Raw genomic sequence first — 20,560 nt, 5'->3', positions numbered from 1 at the left:
AGTTTCCCACATCCCTAGACATCCAAAGTTGTCCAAAATCTCCCCTTGGGATGCATCTACTATACATTCAACATGTTATGGCTTTGGCCATGCATTGAACTTCTCCAAGATTCTCAATCATCTCCTATGCTATAAGTTAAACTTTTATTCCATAGCATAGTTTGGACACTTAGCCAAATTTATTACTCCAAACTATTATGCCTCCAACACTTAGAATTTTTTCTTCCTCCAAGGTATAGTTTAAGTGCTTAGTTAAACTCTTCCCTTCCAAAGCTTGAACTCTGAGCTCTTTTCTCCACCTAAGGAAATCTTGTGAGGGCTCAGATATTACAAATCCATCCCTTTTAGATAATTTTGTCCTTGAAATTTAAATAAACCATTACGAAACATCTTATTATTCATTTATGACTAAATATTTAGACTTTATACAAATTGGTACCTAATACCAGTAATTTTTCCAACTCTTTTCTAGACTAGTAGGAGCATCTATTGGGCAGTCCTTACAGTGATATCCTGATTGCTCACACTTCAAACATAATCCTTCTCTGCCTTTCTGATCTTTCTTATGATATTTGTTACAATTATGATAGGGAAGGTTTACTTTCACTGTACTGGAACTTCCTGCTCCTGACTCCGTAGGTCTTGTCTACTGTTTCAGAAATCGAGTAAATGTTGGGCATCTTTTTCCAATGTGTGCTTCCTATTTACACACGTAACATCGGTTGGTCCTCCATAGGAACTCTTCGGCGTGATTCTTTCTACAATTTATACATAGGGGATTTCTTCGTTCCTCAGTCCCTATTAATATTCTGCAAACAAGTATCTAGAGAGATAAACAACAATCATTTACACAGTTAGCTAAAAATCATTCACAATACCATATTTTACAATTTTAGATTTGCTAATTACAACTTTAATTGAGAGAAAAGGTCTTAATTATAGGCTCATTAACATAACATTTCTCAAACTTTCGAGGTTTTAGATTTGCCTTTATCCTCCCATCTGATATAAGGGCAATTTCGTTTATAATGTCCAGCTTCCCCATAATTATAGAATACATTGGCGCTCTCATAATACCGCCCTGAATGATATCTATTGCACTCTGAGCACCAAGGTCTCCGGTTGATGCTTGCAATGGATTCTTTAGGTCATTGGTTATATGTTTCATCCTTCAAATACTCCATTTTTCCTTTTGCTTCCCGAAACTGGACTTAGTTATTTTTCTACTCGAAACCCCTAGTGCAAAATTCCAACTCTCCTCCTTCTAATCTTCGGAAGTTTTGGGTTCCTTCACTGTTCCCTCGATCAAACTTGCCTCCACCCGTATTGTCGGCTCTACTAGCTTTGAGAATTCTAATCTTCTTAAACTAGTGGTCATAGACATTCCAATTTCAGTTCGTAATTCTGCCTCGAATCGTTTATGCCTCCCCTCTTCATCTTCAATAATGTTGGTGGCACCTCCAAATTGCATGCGAGCTTGAGGTGTCTTTACCATGCATAGTCCAATGCGTAGCCCCCCTTGAGATGTCATTCTGATCTTTTGCATGTTCTATTGTGCATCCACCTCACCCTAGGCTTGACCGAGGCTTCATTTGGTTGAGCCACGTACTTTATTTTGATGTCAGTCCAACCTTGCTCTCTAAGTTTTCAAGTTAACGCATACTAACCTAAGTTTGGTGCATTGTTATTTGATCAACAACCCTCTATGTGTCCAACATCTCCTCTATGCATCCATATGGTGCTTCCAATGCATGTTTCCCTAGGTTTTGATGTATAGTTTCTTAACTATGTCACTAACTTGACTTCTACTCGCCACACAGTTCCCTCTTTGGCCTATAGCAAGGGCATGCACCCACTGATGATGGAAAATTAGACTACCAAATCGTCAAGGACTTGATAACTAAAATTATGTGAACGCATTATGCGATGCATGATTTAAGGTATGCGTTGATTATCATGGATTGGTAGTCATGCGTTAGACTTACAGTATGCGTTACAAATGTATGTGATGACCATGCGTTCCTATCACAAATTTTCTTGCGCTCACGCCAAGTATAACGCGAATACAAGTTTCTCGGGTGATTCGAGGTCGAACTCAGGGACTTGTAACTAAATGTATGCGGTAATGTGTATGCGGCGATTGAATAAAAGAATGATGGAGGGGTTGCTAAGCTAACACTACTCCTGCTTCTAACTAACAGACAACGCAATAAGAAGTATGAATGAGAGTTAGAGACACGACAACTGCTGACGCGAAATAAATGGATGGGAAAATAGATAAAATGTGAGGATGTCTTCACTGCAACACTGAGCTTGACTGCAAGGGCAACCTCAGCCAACGCAAGCTATGCGATCATGCTACACACACTTGAGCCTAATTCTAAGATGTATGCAATGTATATGCGATAGTGCCGAGAATCCTATGCCTAAACCTCCATAACTCGCTCACGTGCTCTCGCTGCATGAGCGTGATAGCTGCATACCACCGTATCCTACTTCTGAACGCATGCAATATCCTATCCGTAGGGTGCATACGCTGTGTAATAGCAAACAAAGCTTATCTTTAAGTTCCCCATTCTTGCTTATGCATTCCAATCTGCTCTTTCGAGTCTTAGATTTGTGTTTTAGACTACTCTCTCAAATATGCCTAAATGATGAATGATGCACTCATAAGACAAGGTAACCGCATGAACTTGGCTGACGCAAGATTATTCCTACCTCTAGTGAACAATAGCTTACACTACTTAATGCGACCAACCACTTACCCTCTCAGACAGTTAGTAGTTGTTAACTTTACTCATAAACAAGCGTTGCGTCCGCCTATAGACAGGCATTGCTACAGCTTCACACTAAGCAAATAAGGTTTACTCACACACTCACGCAACGCACACCTCTCGGTGGTTTGTTACATGCTTCATATCCCTAATCCACATGACTAAGTATGCGATACTCTAACAATCTCACTAAGTGATGCAATGAAAGTTAAGGATGCTAAGCAAAGAAAGATGGAGATGGAATCAAAGGAAACACAGAAATGCATTGAACACATAATGTATTAATTCCTTAATTCCAAAATGTAATACAATACAATATAAGAAAATAAGAGAAAATGGAATGACTAGTTGGAAGCAATGTCTTGCTTCTAGCAGATGTGTGTCAAGGCTGCCGGTGGTGCCATGGATGGACGGTGGAGCTGACTCTCTCGAGATCTAGCTCTAGTCGAAGGCTCCGGTCGTCACTCGGAATGAAGGAAGGAGATGAAGAACTCTCAAGTTTTCTTCTCACGCATTAGTTTAGATCGCAGGGATAACCCTGGATAAGTTAAAATTCTGCTCAGCGGCTTCTATTTATAGAGCTTGGATCGCTGACAACATTTATGGACTGCTCTGATTCTGACATTCACGGCACATAGTCCTTTTCTGAATCTCTGCTGCTAACGGCATGGCAGGTGAAATGTCAACATCATCTTTTGGTTTTCCCGAGATATGCGTTGATGCGTTCATTCCACCAACCTTGCATTGATCCCTCTATTATGCATTATCGTGTAGCCGCAATCGTGCAGTGACCGCATTCACTTAACACCGCAACTCTACACGATGACCGCAATCGCTTGACAATCGTAGCTTCTATGCGTTCGCCTTTGCGATGGAGAGTTTCTCTGCATGTGGTCGTCTATGTGGTAGTCCAGCTTTCGTGTTTGTGTCCACTTCCTGCATTAGCTACAAAAATAGACATTTGAATTCATAATAACGCATAATAATGGGTTAGCCGAGATTCTCAATGCTGAATGCCGCAAGCTCCTTTTCTCATGAATTTCTAACATAATTGTCGCATATTCTGCTTAACAGCCTTCATAATTCTAAATAAAAGACCTAAGATGACATGTATTTCTGCATGTCATCACCCACCTTACATTTTCCCTCTCCTAGGCATGTGCCCACTACAGTTCTCTAGCTTCCTTGGTGTAACTTCCTCCCAAGGGTTTGTCTTATGCTTCCATCTTGCTCCTCATAGATCCAAAATGGAATCCATAAGATCTTATATGCACTAAACCCTAGTCTTATGCGCCCAACTCGAACCTCATGTGCCAATCCTTCTTCCTCTTTCTTCTCCCTTGGTTTCCATTTTCTTCTCAATGCATAGCTGACAGACACAAACATGGGAGAGTATAGATAAGAAAACTGTGTCTAAGATATCGAGAACCCTTTGAATCATAACATTACCTGGTTCAAATGGTTCTCACAAAAGCCAAATGTATGAGGAAGTCCAATTCTTTTTTTTTTTTTTTTTTAAGAAAAATAGTTCCTTTTTTTTATTGTGCAACGAACGATTTAAAAAATAAAAAATAATAATTATATTATTATAGTATTGCTATTTCATTTTTTTTATGAAAACTATCTAGCAAAATAATTAGATAAAATAGCTTCGACCTTGTCAACTGATAGTGAGCTTACTTTCCCCCCCATGACATGTGTCTAGATGGCCATTGATGCACCCAATATTCCCTCTTTAGGGTTTTCTCTACTTGTGGTGTCCTATGCTGTCCATTTAGCCAATTTCTTTATAGAATACCCTATGCGCTCATTATTCCTTCCCTGTACACCCATTATACATCTCTATGCGCCCATCTTAGTGTTCAACACTTGGATTCCTAGTCTCATAACATAATCTCAAGGCATAGCTTCCCACATTCCTAGACGTCAAAAGTCGTCCAAAATCTCCCATTGGGATGCACCTGCTATGCGTTGAACATGCTATGGCTTTGGCCATGCGTTGAACTCTTCCAAGATTCTCCATCCTCTCCTATGCTATGAGTTCAAATCTTATTCCATAGCATAGTTTGGACACTCGGCCAAATTTTTTACTTCAAACTACTATGCCTCCAATACTTAGAATTTTTTCTTCCTCCAAGGCATAGTTTAGGTGATTAGTAACTAGGATAAAACACGTATTTCTCTAAAACCAATATGAAATAGTGCATCCTGTAAAAGGTCAAATCTTAAACTATATACACTCACGTCTCATTATTCGTAAGTTTTAATTTTCAAAACACAATGGTCATACCATCGACTTCACTGATTTAACTAACCAATTGTATATTAAACGTTAATTAGGTCTCATGTAAGATATATATTCCCTCAACATTTGAGGTGTCTTATGAAACTTTTCCCTTGGATATATAAGCTTTATTGTAGAATGATATATTACCATTCTATCTGAAGTAACTGCATCGAACATTAAACAACTACTTTGCAAACATAAGATGCATGAGAATTCAACATCTTGTCCTAAACATTTGTATGTGGATTTTAATATAAAAAAATACTCCAAATTAACTATTTGAAAATTGGTTAAATAGTCAAACTTTCATATTGATTTTAACTTCATTCATAATGAGCAAATATCAATATAAAATAGATAAATACCCACGTTTCATTTTCTTGTCTATACAAGAACATCGTTATTGTTCAAAGTCATTGGTTATGATACTAAATCAAAACCTTATTCTTAAAGATCCCAATTATGAAATTTATTTCTCAGATGAACATCACAAATTTGCAAACCTTTTGCAATTCAATCTTTGAAAACTTTTTTGAAAATTGTGTAGACGCATTGAACTTCTTTCATGAAAGAAGTTATTCATTTTTACACATCTCATATGCAATAACGAATCAAATAATACATAAAGACTCTGTTATAGAAACTAGTTAGAAAATTGACTCATAGTTCATTTTCACCCAACAGTTTTAGCGTTGGTTTTCATCTGACGCCAAAAGTCCTACTTTGAAGATTGTTGGTTTTCATCTAACGCAAAAAGTCTTACTTTAAAGATCATTATCTTCAAGTACTGCACTTTCAAGTCTCCCATTGTAAATCTATTCATATCCTTTGAGGTTTCTTTCATCAACGAAAATCTACAAAAAAAAAAAAAAAAACTTACTAAGATTAAGTACATTACTTTATCTTATAATTTATGACTTCAACAAAAATTTTCTTTGTCAACTTTCTTCAATTCTTGTCATCCAGTATGTTAGCTTCGACTTCCAATAAGTCACAGCAATGGTTGAGTCATTGCAAAAATCTCCCACTACTGTAAGGTTTATAAGTTTTCATCTTATCATGTTATATGACATGATCCTGATTCGTTCATGTATTGACATGAGGAGTGGGGGTGTCCTATGCATTGAGTTTGCATAAGATCAGATCAAGAAATAAGTCACTCTCACTTTATAACGTTGTCTACTATTTAAAGACTAACTATTTCGTTTAGATGACCTAGGTAACTCAATCTTAATCCTGAGCTAACTATGAACTCCTGTTTATTCGGGATTATCCTTAAATTTGCATAGGCGAGGGTTAGCTCAATAGCGCTGGCTCAATAAGCCTCCCATTTCAGGGGTAAGATCAGGTAGATAGCTGGGGACATAGGGTCAATAAGGAATTCAAACCTACTCGATTTAGGAATAGAAGAAAAGTTATTCTCTTAAGTATTGAATCTAAGTCTTGAACAAGGAGCCCCACCCTCTCATTGCCCAAGAGGGATCCGATTTAGTGATTGGATCACAAACCAATTGTTCATTAGAGGATCAGTGGAACTTAAGGAGCAAGATGTAATATTGGGGGTAAAACAACATATTGACCCAGTCGTTATTACGAACAACCTGTGAATGATCGATTTACTGATTATGGTTAAATCAAGTGGACAAAAATATATCTACAATGAGGAGAGTGCAACTATCGAGCTATAGTGGTGTGACTTGATAGTTAACAAATATTGATTAATTTGGTCTAAAGAGTTTTAGCCAATTAATCTTAAATCGTTGGAGCTCATGATCTGTAGGTCCATAAGGTCCCTCTACTAGCTCATAAAACACGAACACCTTGAATTAATAAATTGAGTGAATTTGGAATGATATCAATTTAAATTGTTCAAATTGAATCTATGCTCTAAGGCAAAACATTAAGGCACATATGAAACACTTGGCTAAATGGTTCTTGTATCAGTGACTTAGGCTATTCCAACTCTACTAGAGTCCTTCTATGAGGAGCCTTAAGGATAGGAGTTGCTCTCAACTCAAGTTCATCTCTAATGCTAGGGGTCATTATGGAAGATCAAATTTACTCAACCTTAATACTCATATAGCTTGTTTCTTACTTGGAGCTAGACTACTTTCACCTTCAAATCAAATCAATGGTTTCATTAATTCCTTGTTCTAGATATTCGTGTCCACAATCAAAACCTCTAAACCTTGCTAATACCTTTCAACGTCTTCCCCCTCTTTAACGAGGCCTTACCCCTTCCATTTCCATAATTTCTAGCAACTATTGCTACTAAACATCCCTTCATAAAACGTTATTTCCTCCAACTCCACTATAATTTGAAGAAGATTGCTAAACACTCTTCAAATGCATGATATTCTAGCTTAATCAAATTTTCATGCTAAAACTGTGTTCTATGACCGATAGCTTAGGCAGGATATCCATTCAACCAACAAATACTAAGATCCATAGTTCCAAATAGTAACGAGATTGTTCATACCAACTCTAAAGGTTCGTAAACACATTTTCCTATCTTGGAAACCAAACCAAATCTTTGTTCTTAATCTCAAATCATTCATTCCCGTTATCTTCTCAAAACAACAAAACATTTCTCAAATCCTTTAATCTTCCCTTATCTTTTCCAAGACCAATAAATCCAAAAGGCTCTTTTTCACTTTCCTAGTGAAATATATCTGTACTAAAACATATGACTGTTTGAATCTCCTTTCACAATCTACAATCTAATAACCTAAGCAAGCTATATATTTTTTTTTCGAATAATGCCTACTGCAGTCCAGAGTTCAAAATGGTAATAAGAGATTCCTCCTTTACACTGAAACCAACGCCTCCTTTACACTAAAACCATGCCTTGTATCTACCTATATCATGTTTTAAAATCCAAACCATACTTAACTATTTGGGAGTCTTGAACACATTAATTTTCATTTACCTCTCTAGACCTTAAAAAAAAAAAAAAAGAACTTTTCTTAAATACCTTTATTTTTCTTCATATTTATCCTTGCTTAACCCAACAACTTGAAGGTGCACTTTTCACTTCAAGAGTGAAACATGATCCCTAAACCAAGACATATGACCCTTTATAACCTTTTCCATAAATCTAAAATTCCATTCCAAACTTGGAACTATAGTAGGGTATTCCTACAAGATAACATTGCTTTTAAACTTCAAAACGTTTATCCTTTCTCTTGTTATGATTAATTAAACTTGAACCTTTTCATTGCAACAAACACATAGTTCAAACCCAAACACTTTATGACTTTTCAATCCAATAACTCGTTTTCTCCCATCTAAAGGCAACTATAATTTCAACCATCTTGGCATTCCTTGACCAATTCATCTTACCTAGGTCTTGTAAAGAGTTCCTCATACTATTGCTTTATGTTCCATCTAGTAATTCTTCTTCCTTTTAGGCACGTTACATAAAGAACCAAAACACCATACATTACTCGCTCCACCAACTTCGATACCAAGAAAGTGATCATGACCTATTAATCCTTTCATTATTTTATACATATTATTATCAATTAATTTGATTTTTTTTTCATTTTTTCAATATTTTCATTTTTTCATATAGAAAAAGGTAAAAATGACTTATTGTACTTAAAAAAACATATAAATGAGAACTAAAATTTAAATGTCTGAAATAGTTTAATACTAATATTGATAATAATATTATTATTAAAATAAGATAACAAAAAACCTTAAATCCCATATTCTTTATCTTTTTCACTTAATCTCATTTTCTCCTTCTCAATCTGCAATCGTGGGTTCAACGACCCTTTCTTGAATGTCATCGTCTTGGCTAACTTTTGACGACCACCTGGCTAGGTCGTCGACCTTTTTTCGCTCGCACACATATTTCCTATTTTTGTTTCTACTTTAAACATCATTTTCATCAATGGCGTCATGGGATTGATATTGTTTAAAGTTTGGCTTTCAAGATATATGAGCAAAATGGCCACATGGATGAAGATGATGAAACTTCCTACAACTGGTTTGGTGTCAAATGCAACCATATTTTCAATAGTCAAATTGTTTTGAAGTTGCAATTCCTTCAAATACTCATTTGTCAACAAGAAGTTCACTGGTACAATCAACTTTGCTCTTTCTCACCCTAGAGGAAGTCCATCGTCATCCATAAGTTTCCAATGACCCCCACCGTCTGGTCATCATCTTCCCTTGCAAATACGCATTTTATAGGCAGTTGGAAACATCAAAAGAGCATATTGGGTGATTTTTAATTTGTGCTCATGGAATGACTATGTATTTATGGTTCTAGAATGTTCGGGTAGAGTATATTTGTGATATTCGAGATAGTGTATATTTGCATTCTCATTTGTACTTAATTTTGTTGTTTTGAGATAGTTTTGTTATTTACTAATTAATATTTTATATTATATAAATTGATTTTACTATTTTTATAATTTTGAAATTATTTTACCGTTTTTCAAACGAAACTTTAAAATTTGTTATTTCTCTGATAAATTTTTTTTTTCTTTTCCCAACCCTGTTGCACTTAGACTCACGAAATTGAGCCTAAGAATCATCGGCCAGGCCCATATTCCTTAACCAGAAAAATATTTATTGGGCCAGAATAAACCAACTGGGCCCAGGCCCCACGTAATGCTTTATAGATTCAGTGCACTTATAATTATTCAATTTTATTTCTCAAAAGGATTTCATTTAATTTGGAATCCGCCTTCCCAAAACAACAAGGAAAGAGACGAAATCCTAAAATAGAACAGATTTTAATTATGATAAAAAGGGATTTTAATTAATTATGATAAAATTAATCACCAAAAAAAAGAAGTAGGAATTTTTGGATGATAAAAAAAAAAAGAACTAAAATGATAAATTAATTAAAAAAGAAAAGAAAAGAAAAAGAATAACGGCAACAATAAGGGTTTCTTTGGAGCTCGCGTTTCTCCTCACTCACCCCATTTTCTCTTTGCAGCTGCGAAGAGATACACAGAGAGAGACGCAGGTAGAGATAGAATCCCACTCTGTCTCTATCTGTCGAAAATAATCTCCAAAATCCAACATCCTCCATTCCAATCCTCTCTTTTTTCTCCGCCTCCATCGATTATCTCTCTCTTTCTCCCTCTAAATCTACCCTCTCTCTCTCTCTCTCTCTCTCTCCTCATCCCTCTCCGTGCCGCTCAACAACGGATTGCATCGGTGGAGTTATGCAGGCAGATCAGACGGTGATAAGTTTGAGACCAGGTGGTGGCGGTGGCCTTCGTGGAAGCAGATTTGTTACACCTCGCTTCGATTCCTCCTCCGCCGACTCTTCTTCGCTTCGTCCACATGGCGGCGTTGCTTCAATCCTCAAGGTCGAATTTCATCGCTTTTTATTTTACAAATAGCGTTAGGGATATCGCTTTCATGATATATTTATATGCGTATGGGTTTTTTTTGAGGATTTCGTGGTGTTTTTGTGTTATTTTCATTGATTTGGATGTGTGGATTTGTTTTTATAGATCTGGAATCTATCAAAGTGTTAGTTTTTTCCCGTTCTGATGTTTTCACTGTGGGTTTTACCTTCCCGTTGTTGACGTCTCTTGTTTTTCAATTATCCTGCTTGGAGTGTCCATTGGATCAACCTGGTTTTGTTAAATTTGACGGATGTTTGGTTATCCCTGGTTATTGGCTGACATCGTTTTGCATTCTGAATGTTAACGGCGTTAGTTGATATCAGATTATAACCTCTAGATTTCATGTTAATCATGGTTTTTTTAAAAATGTATTCTATAGAATAATGTTGTCCTAATTCTTGTCAGGGCACTCAAGTACGTGTACCTGATGTAAATATGGACATAGAATATGATGTAGGATTTTAGGTGGGCACAGCTTGAGTTAACGATGCCCATAAAGAGCCTACATTACATATAAATTTACAAAACTTCTAGAGATTCATAAATGCAGCGTGATGATTCATAATAGGATATGGGGCATTCATTTCAATCAGGAAAAGTGGCTTATGTTGACCAAGTATACCAGGAGTCTAATTCTCTAGTATGTAGAGTGTGATTGTGTGTGTATGTGTGCGTCTTCTGTATTTGTTGACATGCTTGGAGTATTTAACTGAATAATTTACAAGTCAAAAATTAGATATTTTATTAGCATTGGATCATCTCATTTAAAAAAGAAGTAAAACTATGTTCCAAATAGAGACATCAGAACCACCATGGGTCTGAGAGATAATCGAAGAGGCAAATTGTATTTATAGATACCATTCAGGTCATGCATTCAAACCATGATGCAAACCGTCGTACGAGTGTTTATTGTTCATGGCCAAATGTTATACATTCAGGTTGTGGTTCAGCTGGTGTAGGCACTTGTGATTAAAGTACAAATTAGGCATGAGAAATTCTCTATATTCCTTTACATATATCAAGTAGTCTATTTGTTTTATAGGTCTAAGCACTTATTCTTACAATCTCTATGTTTTGTGTGATTACACATTCAGTCTAATGATTATATGCTATAAACTTGTTTTAGACTGGCGATCTACGGTTTGAAGGTCGTGAGCGGATCCAATACACTCGAGACCAGCTTCTGCAGCTTAGGGAGGTATTTGTTCATTTATCTATCTCCAACCTTCAGTCAGGTTGATTGGCTGATGCTTTTTGTTGGTGGTGATTAAAATAGTATATTTTTTAATGTCATATTTAATTAAATCTGGTGGCATTGCTTAGGTCATGATTGTCATCATATGCATTGTTCACACGTATAGATTGTCAATTAACATATATTTCTTCTCAGGTTGCAATAGTCCCTGAGGAAATCTTGAAAGTCAAACTAGAAGTTGAGTCTGAGATAGTTGGGGAGGAGCAAACTTGGGCCCGTGCTGAAAGCAACGTAAGTTTAATGGTTTTGTAATTCATAACATTCAATTTTGTACAGAATGACTTTTCCTTTTTTGTGCATTTGGTATTGATCTGGTCATGAAGTTTCTGATCTGAGATCATGATCATCCCTGAATCATTCCTTTACATCCTATATTCCTTGCACACGTGCACACATGCACATGCTCATACAACCTCACTTGAACTTTAATTACACGTGTTCCTATTTTCTTCAGCAGCAATCACAATCTCAAAGCCGTTATTTTGAGCCAGACAATCGAGATTGGCGTGGTCGATCTGGACAGCTACCCGGCTCCACAGAGGAAGGATCTTGGGAGGCAAATAAGGATTTGTCTGGACAATCTGAGTTGAGGTTCCCAGACTCAAATAATAGGGTTCAAGTTTCTGGTAACCAAGGGGTAATAAGTTCCTATCTGGCTACTTAACCTATACTGAAATCATATGAATACAATTGTTATTGTTTTTTTCCATCTGAGAAGTAGGAGAGAGATTAATTTGTTACTATGTATACCCATTCAAAATTCAAATAATAGGGTCTAAGTTTCTGGTAATAATTTGTTACCATCTCTTTTTGGATATTAGATGTGAAGGTGTATTATGGGACACTTCATCTATTCCATTCACGGAAGTTTTTCATTTGACATCAGTTTTTGAATGAGCCCCTTTCTTCATTAATGTATATCTGCTGGCTCTGGCATCATTCTTATTTTTTCTGTGCCAACAGGTCGGCACCACACCTGCTCTTATCAAGGCTGAAGTTCCTTGGTCAGTTAGAAGAGGTAATATCTCAGAAAAGGAACGAGTTTTGAAGACAGTTAAAGGGTAACTATTCTTCCTCTGATTTATTATTTCACACCATTTCATGGAACGTTGGAAATAAAATAGTATTCCCTTTCCCTTTTTTGCAGTATACTTAATAAATTGACTCCAGAAAAGTTTGATGTACTCAAAGGTCAATTGATTGATTCTGGAATTACGTCCGCTGATATTTTGAAGGTTCCTATTATTGTGCCTAGTGTATTTATTTCTGTGCTTTGATAAGTTATTAGATAATGTACTAACGTAATTGAAGGTATGGAATATAGGATGTTATATCACTTATATTTGAGAAGGCTGTGTTTGAGCCCACATTTTGCCCTATGTATGCACTTTTGTGCTCTGACCTTAACGAGAAGCTTCCTTCATTTCATTCTGATGTGCCTGGAGAGAAAGATATCACTTTTAAACGAGTTCTCTTAAATATTTGCCAAGAGGCATTTGAAGGTGCTGATAACCTGAGGGCAGAAATCAGGCAGATGACTAGTCCTGAGCAGGAAATGGAAAGAAGAGATAAAGAAAGAATGGTTAAGCTTCGAACTCTAGGAAACATTCGCCTGATAGGTGAGCTTCTAAAACAGAAGATGGTGCCTGAAAAGATTGTTCACCATATTGTTCTGGTAATTTTCAGTACTCATCCACTTACATTTTATGTTTTTTGCTATGAATGCCCTGTGTTGTTAATTTGATTCTTTTAACAATTCAGGAGCTGTTGGGGCCTGATCCTAAAATATGCCCTGCCGAGGAGAATGTTGAGGCTATTAGTCAGTTTTTTAACACAATAGGTAAGCAACTGGATGAGAGTCCAAAATCTCGACGGGTCAATGATCTATATTTCAGCCGGTTGAAGGAGCTCACCGCAAACACCCAACTAGCACCTAGGTTGAGATTTATGGTTCGTGATGTTCTTGATTTACGGGCCAATAACTGGGTCCCTAGACGTGAAGAGGTGAATATTTTTTTTTATACTGGTTTACAGTTTGTTCGAGTTACTTTACATGGTTCTTTTATATTGTGTCTTTCTGTCTGTCTCTTTTTCTTTTTATCAATGAAAAATCTTGTTTCATTTTTTAAAAAAAATTGGGAAATAAATCACGTAACAAACTATGATTACAAAGTTGCTGGCAACTTATTTTTCTGTTGCTCCTTTTTCCTGGTTTATGATTGTGGTGACATCTTGTTTTCCCGGTTGTGTGGTTTGGTGAGTAACCGGCTGATGAATGCATCTTTATTCAGTGATAATTGAAGGGTTTTTCTTCTCTCTTTTAACTTAATTTTGTGTGCCAGTCAACCTGCAAATCTGATGCCTCGTTTGTTTTGGGGTGCAGGTTAAAGCAAAAACCATCACTGAAATTCATTCAGAGGCTGAAAAGAATCTAGGGCTCCGTCCAGGTTCAATGGCAATGATGAGAAATGGCCGTAATGCTGAGGCACTTGGGGGATTAAGTCCTGGTGGTTTTCCTGTTGCCCGACCTGGCTTTGGAGGTATGATGCCTGGAATGCCTGGAGCCAGGAAAATGCCTGGTATGCCTGGACTTGAGTCAGACAATTGGGAAGTTCCTAGATCCCGATCAATGCCAAGGGGTGAGAGCGGAGGTTCTGTGCGTGCCCAATCATCACTAATGGGCAAAACGCCTTCCCTTAATTCAAAATATTTACCTCAGGGAAGTGGTGGTGTCATAACCGGGAAAACAAGTGCCTTTCTACAGGGTAGTGCTGCTGCATCTTCTGCCCGACCAAGTTCCATGCCTGGAACCCAGCCTGCCGCTCACAACCCTAAACCAGTTGCTCCCGTTGCACCAGTCATATCTTCTCCTTCGAAGCCTGCAGCTCCTGCTGCATCCAATGCAGATGATCTTCAAAAGAAAACCAAGGATCTTCAAAAGAAAACCATTTTGCTGCTCGAGGAATACTTCAGTGTACGGATTCTTGATGAAGCTCTACAGTGTGTAGTGGAGCTTAAATCCCCAGCTTATCACCCTGAGGTTGTTAAAGAATCCCTTACCATGGCACTTGAGAAGATTCCACCATGCGTAGACCCAGTAGTTAAGCTTCTTGAGCACTTGTTTCACAAGAATGTCTTGACCGCAAAGGATATAGGTACCGGGTGCCTTCTATATGGGTCATTGATGGATGATACAGGCATTGATCTGCCAAAAGCACCAAACAATTTCGGCGAGATTCTTGGGAAGTTGATTCTGATTGGGGGTCTGAATTTCACGGTTGTGAAGGAGATTCTCAAGAATCTGGAAAATAATTACTTCCAGAAATCCATTTTTGGTGGTGCTATGAAGATACTCAACTCTAGCCCGTCTGGAGAAGGAATTCTGGCAACTCAAAGCGTTGAGATCCAGGCATGTGAGACTTTACTTGCGTGAATTGAGTCATGTGGGATTGATTTCCCATTACGTTTTTGATCAAAAGATTTTTCATTTCATGTTTACGAACGATCGCGAAAAGACAAATAACTGATCATTTATATTGAGTTGTATATTTCTTTCTTTTCTTCCTTTTTTCTTTGGGGGGTTCTATTAAGTATAGACTTTGTTGAGTAATTAGGAGCAAAATGTCTTGCATTTCTCTCGTCTGCTCATCGAAGACGTCTTGGGTGGCTTGAGAATAACAGGAATTGATGATGGGTCAAGTTGTTACATTAGATTTTGAATTTATATTATGATGTATCAAAATACATTGCTTGTTGTACTTTAGCCCTTATGTGGCATCTGAGTTTTTCCCTCAATAATGTCTGCTTTCGTCTTCCCCAACTCATTCATCTTTTTTTTTTTTTTCATCTCTGCCTTTGCCAGTTTGCCTATTGAATGAATATTACAATGAGAACTTGATCATTCTTGTCTACCTCTCACCTTCCTTGGCAGGATAGCATCTGAGAGCTTGCTTATATATATATACATGTTTAATTTCCATGTAGGTTATATTCATTTAAGTCTGTGATTTGTGTCTTATTTTAATTTTACAATTTAGTCTCTGTTTTGTCTAATATCTCTTAATTTATATGAAATTTTATTATTGTATTGTGACGATATGTTTTTCTTCGATATAGAGATTAGAGAATGGATGTCAATACTTGACTACTATTTAGGTAGCAAGAATTTTCCACTGTACAATGTTTTCTTTTTTTAGATTATCTAAACTATAATAAATACTTTTGGACTTGTTTAGTAGCACTCTTATTCTTTTAAAAAATTGAAACCTTTTACAAACTTCTGAAACTACTATAATACTATTGAAGCATAAATCTTTTACATTGTTGGCTAAGGTGGGATTATGGCACTCGTCTGAAACATGTGTTGACTCCTCGTTTTACATTTTCTAATATGTGAAACAGAATTGAATCGATTTATTGGTTCAAACTGAACCAAATTGAACTGTTTTAAATTTGATTTTGGAATTTTTTAAAAAAATTGTTATATTTTTTTAATTGAAAAATGGTTTGGTTCGGTTTTTGAAATTAAAAATGAATCGAATCAAATTACATCAAATTAATTCGGTTTCAAAATTTCTTCAAATCGGATCAAACCAAGTTTTACCGAGTTTTTGATTCGATTCGGTTCGATTTTCGTAATTTGAATCGCACCCCTAACTGTAAGGACAATTTTGAAATATTTATGAATATTTATGAACAGGTAAAAAGAAAAAAAAAGTATTGGAAAATTTTAAGGGTACCTTTTTAATAAAAAATAAAGTAAGTATATGTAGAACAGAAAATCAGCAGGAAAGTATGATCTTCCATTATTATGAAAAATATGATCCTCCATTATTATTATGATTAGTATTGAGTTATTTCTCTATTTGCAAAAAGATCATACCAAGAACAAATATTGTTTTAGAAAAAGTTGTTAACTTTTGACATATTGATCGATAATATATGTGTTTTTACCAATTCAGTTACACCGATAGTATCTTTTGGAAATTATAATTTATAGTACATGGTTTTATTTTTGTTATTATGTGTCGTGGCGTGGGAGAAGTCAATTTAATTTAGCAATTATCCCACTGAATTGATCGCATTTTGTTAGGCTTTTGGATATGTATATGCTTTCTCACAAAGACATTAATTATTGGTTAGACATCATTCATTGATTCGTTCGTTGAATTGGTCAATTCTATGTCACTTCCCTTCCTTTTACGCCTTTAAATTCTTATAGCGACGGTCTATGAGAAAGTTCCTGACTTTACTAAGTCTCTTTGGGATATTTTGAAATATTCTTTTATGAAAAAAAAGACACACACCTATAGATAATATTCTAAATGTCGATATCAATGGAAATATTAAAAAGATGTCGATGTCGATTGGAATATAAAAAAGATGTCGATGTCAATGAAAATATTGAAAAGATGTCAATGTCAGGATATTTCTGTAAATATTGTAAAAACAAGAAAAAAAAATAACAAGTTAGTGACGTGTTTATTATAAAAACAAAAAAACATTTTATAGTTTCTTAAACAAATTGATGTGTTTATTAATTGGAAGCAAAAGAATATTTTATCCATGGGATTGTTACAAATGTGGAATTGTTACAAATGCCCCCGCCTCCCTATACTATTCCCCATCCCGCGAAATTCCCCACGGGGACCGGATTCCCTGTGAAGAAAAATTTCCCGCCTTTGTTTGTTTGTTTTTTTAATCAAATGTGGACTTTTCAATTCAATTTTAATTAAAACAAAACATTTTTTAGTGTAAATTTCAATAGAATATCATCAATTTTTCTATTAAAAACATTCATTCATAATCCATCAACTATTCTCATTAAAATTCAACATAAACTTAAATATAAAAACATCAATCTCATTAAAATTCAACTTAAACTTAAATAATATTCATTCATAATCAATCAACTATTTAAAAAAAGTTACAACATGACAACAAACATATTTGTTTAAGATGCAACAGACAACAACACTCCATTAACATCGCCAAACCAAGCTGCCATCAACGAACTTACATCATCTGGATCTCGATCCTCAAGGACATTTTCTAAAACTTTAGCATCTATAGGAGTATGTTTATCTATTTAAGACATATAAAGGGAAAATTAGATCTCAAATTATAAATAATAAAAGCTTATTAAATGAATTAAACAATTCATATCTTCCGCCCATAATCAATCTTGAGTACACATCAAAGCTTCCAATAAATTTTCATGAATTTGAGAACGATGTGGACCTACATGTCTACCATCAATACTAAATGCAGATTCAAAAGCAATAGTAGTGACGGGAACGGTTGAACACCACTAAAAAACTTTCATAAATTCTTTGTTCTTCATAAATTTTTATTATATCTCTCCTCATCGTGGTTCTTGAAATCATCTTAAACAATGGTTGAATATCACTCAAAAACTTTCTAAATCCTTTGTGTTTAACCATGTTTATTGGATATTTATGCAAGATTATAGCACAAACAAGATCTCTTCTAGAAGCTTCATAATCAAAGAGGGTCGGATTTAGGACTACTTTTCCTTTATTGGTTTTAGTGGGTCTCAAACATGATTGCCTAATGTCTCTGTCTCCATAAGGGACAAATTTTGAAATAGTCATGTAAATGCTTTGTCCCATTTTTAGATTCCCCTCTTAACTTTTTTTTCCACAATAATTACATATTGCTTTCATTGTGTCATTTATTTTTTGTCTTTTATAATGATTTCATACTACTGACGTCAACCTATTACTTTTTAGTACATCCTCATTATCATTGGTATCTAATGTAATAGGCGTAGATTGATCATTACCACTAGAAACACTGTTTGTTGGGGTTGATTCACTAATGTTCATGGATGTTGGAGTTGAACCACCTTGTTCTAACTCATTATTATTCGATAGAGTCATTTTCAAATTTCACCTACAAATAGTCAAATAGTAACATTCAAAGGTCAAACATACCAAAATTTCATACATACAAAAAAATCAATTTTGAATTTCTAACAGATCAGATTTCTAACCATCAGATTTCAAACATATCAGATTTCTAACCATCAGATTTCTAACACATCAGATTTCCAAAAATAAAAAATAAAATAACTATAACACATTTTATCTTCTAAAAAAATCAGATCTGAAAGTAATATTCAGATTTCGGAGTCTTGGACATGCCTTGAGGGAGAGTCAGCATATTGGATAGTAGATCAGTGGCCGAGTAACTGTGAGGGAGAGCCGCGGAGAGGGATTCGAGTGACTGAGCCGGACGATGAGTGACTACTGACTCAAACGAAGATGATCGGACGAGTGACACAGACGGAGACGATCGGACGACTGACGAGTGGGTGAGGAAGAACGACAGTGGGAGAGCCGTCGGAGAGACAACCGGACTGGACGAGTGAGAGGAGAGCCAGTGGACTGCAGAGAGAGTAAGGACGCAGACGACAGTGGGCGAGGAAGTCGGAGGTGCCAAGAGGGAGAGCTCACACGGACTAGAGGTGGAGCTAGAGTAGAGCAGAGGCGGGGCGACACTGGCAATAAGAAATTCTAGATTATATATATATATACACTCGGGGTGGGGCCGGGGCCGAGGAATATATTCCCCAGCCCCGACCCCGAAATGAAAATGGGGAAAAAAAATTCCCCACTCCCTCTCCCATTCCCCATGTGTTCGAGGATTCCCCGCCCCGTTCGGGGCCGGTTCTCGCGGGTTAAATGGACATCTCTACTCAAACCTACCATTTTAGAGATTCATCTGATTTGGGAGCTGGAAACTCGGCTTCACAAGATGGAGTTCACTTCTTCCCCAAAGTAGGGGTAGGTAGATAGACTGCTCTTTTAAGGACTAATCCCAGAGCTTGAACGATGTGGCGGCACTTACCTTCTCATGGCCCGAGAGGTGTTCACACATAGTAGGACTATGTTATATTGTTCATTAGAGGGATCAGTGGTACTTAAGGAGGAAGATGTAATTATTGAGGCAAAACGGTAAATTGGCCTACAATAATTATGAGCATCTGTGAAGGGTCATCGTACTGATGATTGATTATATCCAATGGACATAGAAATATATCTATGGCAAGAAGAGTTCAACTGTCAATCTTTAGTAGAATGCCTAGCAGTTAACGGATGGTGGATATCGTGACCAAAGAGTTTAGTCAGCTATTCACGTACCGTTGGAGCTTTGAGTCATAGGTCCATAAGATCCCCTTGGTAGCTTGGATACAAGTTGAGAATCAGTTTTTGGGTCAGTTTGAAATATTCAAATTGACAAGAGAATAATTGAACGAGTTAATTAAATATGATATAATTAACTTTATGTGTGAGATACATGAATTTGAAGGAAATTGGATATAAATATGATTTATATCTAGTAGATGAAAATATTATAATTAATATACGATATTAATTTATATGTTATGAATATGATAAGATCACATCCATTGGACGGTTATAAAGGAAATGGGACGACGTCTCTTCTGTTCTAAATAACGGATGAGTGCATTATAAATGGTTGACGATGTGCAGGAGTCATAGGCGTGAACATTGTGATAAAGAGGGTGTCATTGTTTAGAAAATCAGTGTCTATACGATAGTTCTTGCACGATCACTTACATATAAGATATTGCTAAGCGGTCGCTTACCGATTACACCTTCGTGCTCGATTAACTAAACGATCGTTTACCTTTTCCTAACCGATCGTTTAGCTCCCGATATTTACTAAACGATCGTATAGACAATTGTTAGTTTTTCCTACACGATCGTTTAGACGATCACTCACCCTTTTCCTACATGATCGTTTAGACAATTGCTTACTTTTTCCTACACGATCGTATACTTCACCTAAACGATCAAGCATCTTGTCTATGCGATAGACG

At 36.2% G+C, this 20,560-nt stretch overlaps 1 protein-coding gene and 1 non-coding gene across 3 annotated transcripts; both read left to right on the top strand.

The window, feature by feature from the left end:
• The first annotated feature begins 9,946 nt into the window (after positions 1–9,946).
• LOC120085641 (eukaryotic translation initiation factor-like) lies at positions 9,947–15,511 on the top strand. Of its 2 annotated transcripts, none has more exons than XM_039041742.1 (9): positions 9,947–10,394; positions 11,563–11,634; positions 11,827–11,922; positions 12,149–12,328; positions 12,655–12,752; positions 12,839–12,926; positions 13,016–13,366; positions 13,453–13,695; positions 14,075–15,511. In XM_039041742.1, exons 1-9 carry the CDS (start codon positions 10,248–10,250, stop codon positions 15,122–15,124), a joined length of 2,325 nt encoding a protein of 774 aa, XP_038897670.1. In that variant the 5' UTR covers positions 9,947–10,247; the 3' UTR covers positions 15,125–15,511. The 2 variants fall into 2 exon arrangements, with proteins under 2 accessions (XP_038897670.1, XP_038897669.1); XM_039041741.1 differs by having other exon boundaries at positions 12,146–12,328.
• Positions 10,846–10,951, top strand: LOC120087434. The gene has a single exon (XR_005484572.1). It is a non-coding gene; the product is annotated as a small nucleolar RNA snoR103 (small nucleolar RNA).
• Positions 15,512–20,560: the final 5,049 nt, after the last annotated feature.

Source organism: Benincasa hispida, chromosome 9 (assembly GCF_009727055.1).
Source record: "Benincasa hispida cultivar B227 chromosome 9, ASM972705v1, whole genome shotgun sequence".
In the NCBI taxonomy this organism is placed as follows: Eukaryota; Viridiplantae; Streptophyta; class Magnoliopsida; order Cucurbitales; family Cucurbitaceae; genus Benincasa; species Benincasa hispida.
Note: the sequence above shows the minus strand (reverse complement) of the source record. Positions and strands in the feature narration are given on the sequence as shown.

What these genes read in the sequence shown, in the direction of transcription:
- LOC120085641 (XM_039041741.1), top strand. Translation starts at nt 10,248, where the DNA reads ATGCAGGCAGATCAGACGGTGATAAGTTTGAGACCAGGTGGTGGCGGT. An exon ending in GCGTTGCTTCAATCCTCAAG is followed by an intron (nt 10,395 to 11,562) that starts GTCGAATTTCAT and finishes AACTTGTTTTAG; the next exon opens with ACTGGCGATCTACGGTTTGA. An exon ending in AGCTTCTGCAGCTTAGGGAG is followed by an intron (nt 11,635 to 11,826) that starts GTATTTGTTCAT and finishes ATTTCTTCTCAG; the next exon opens with GTTGCAATAGTCCCTGAGGA.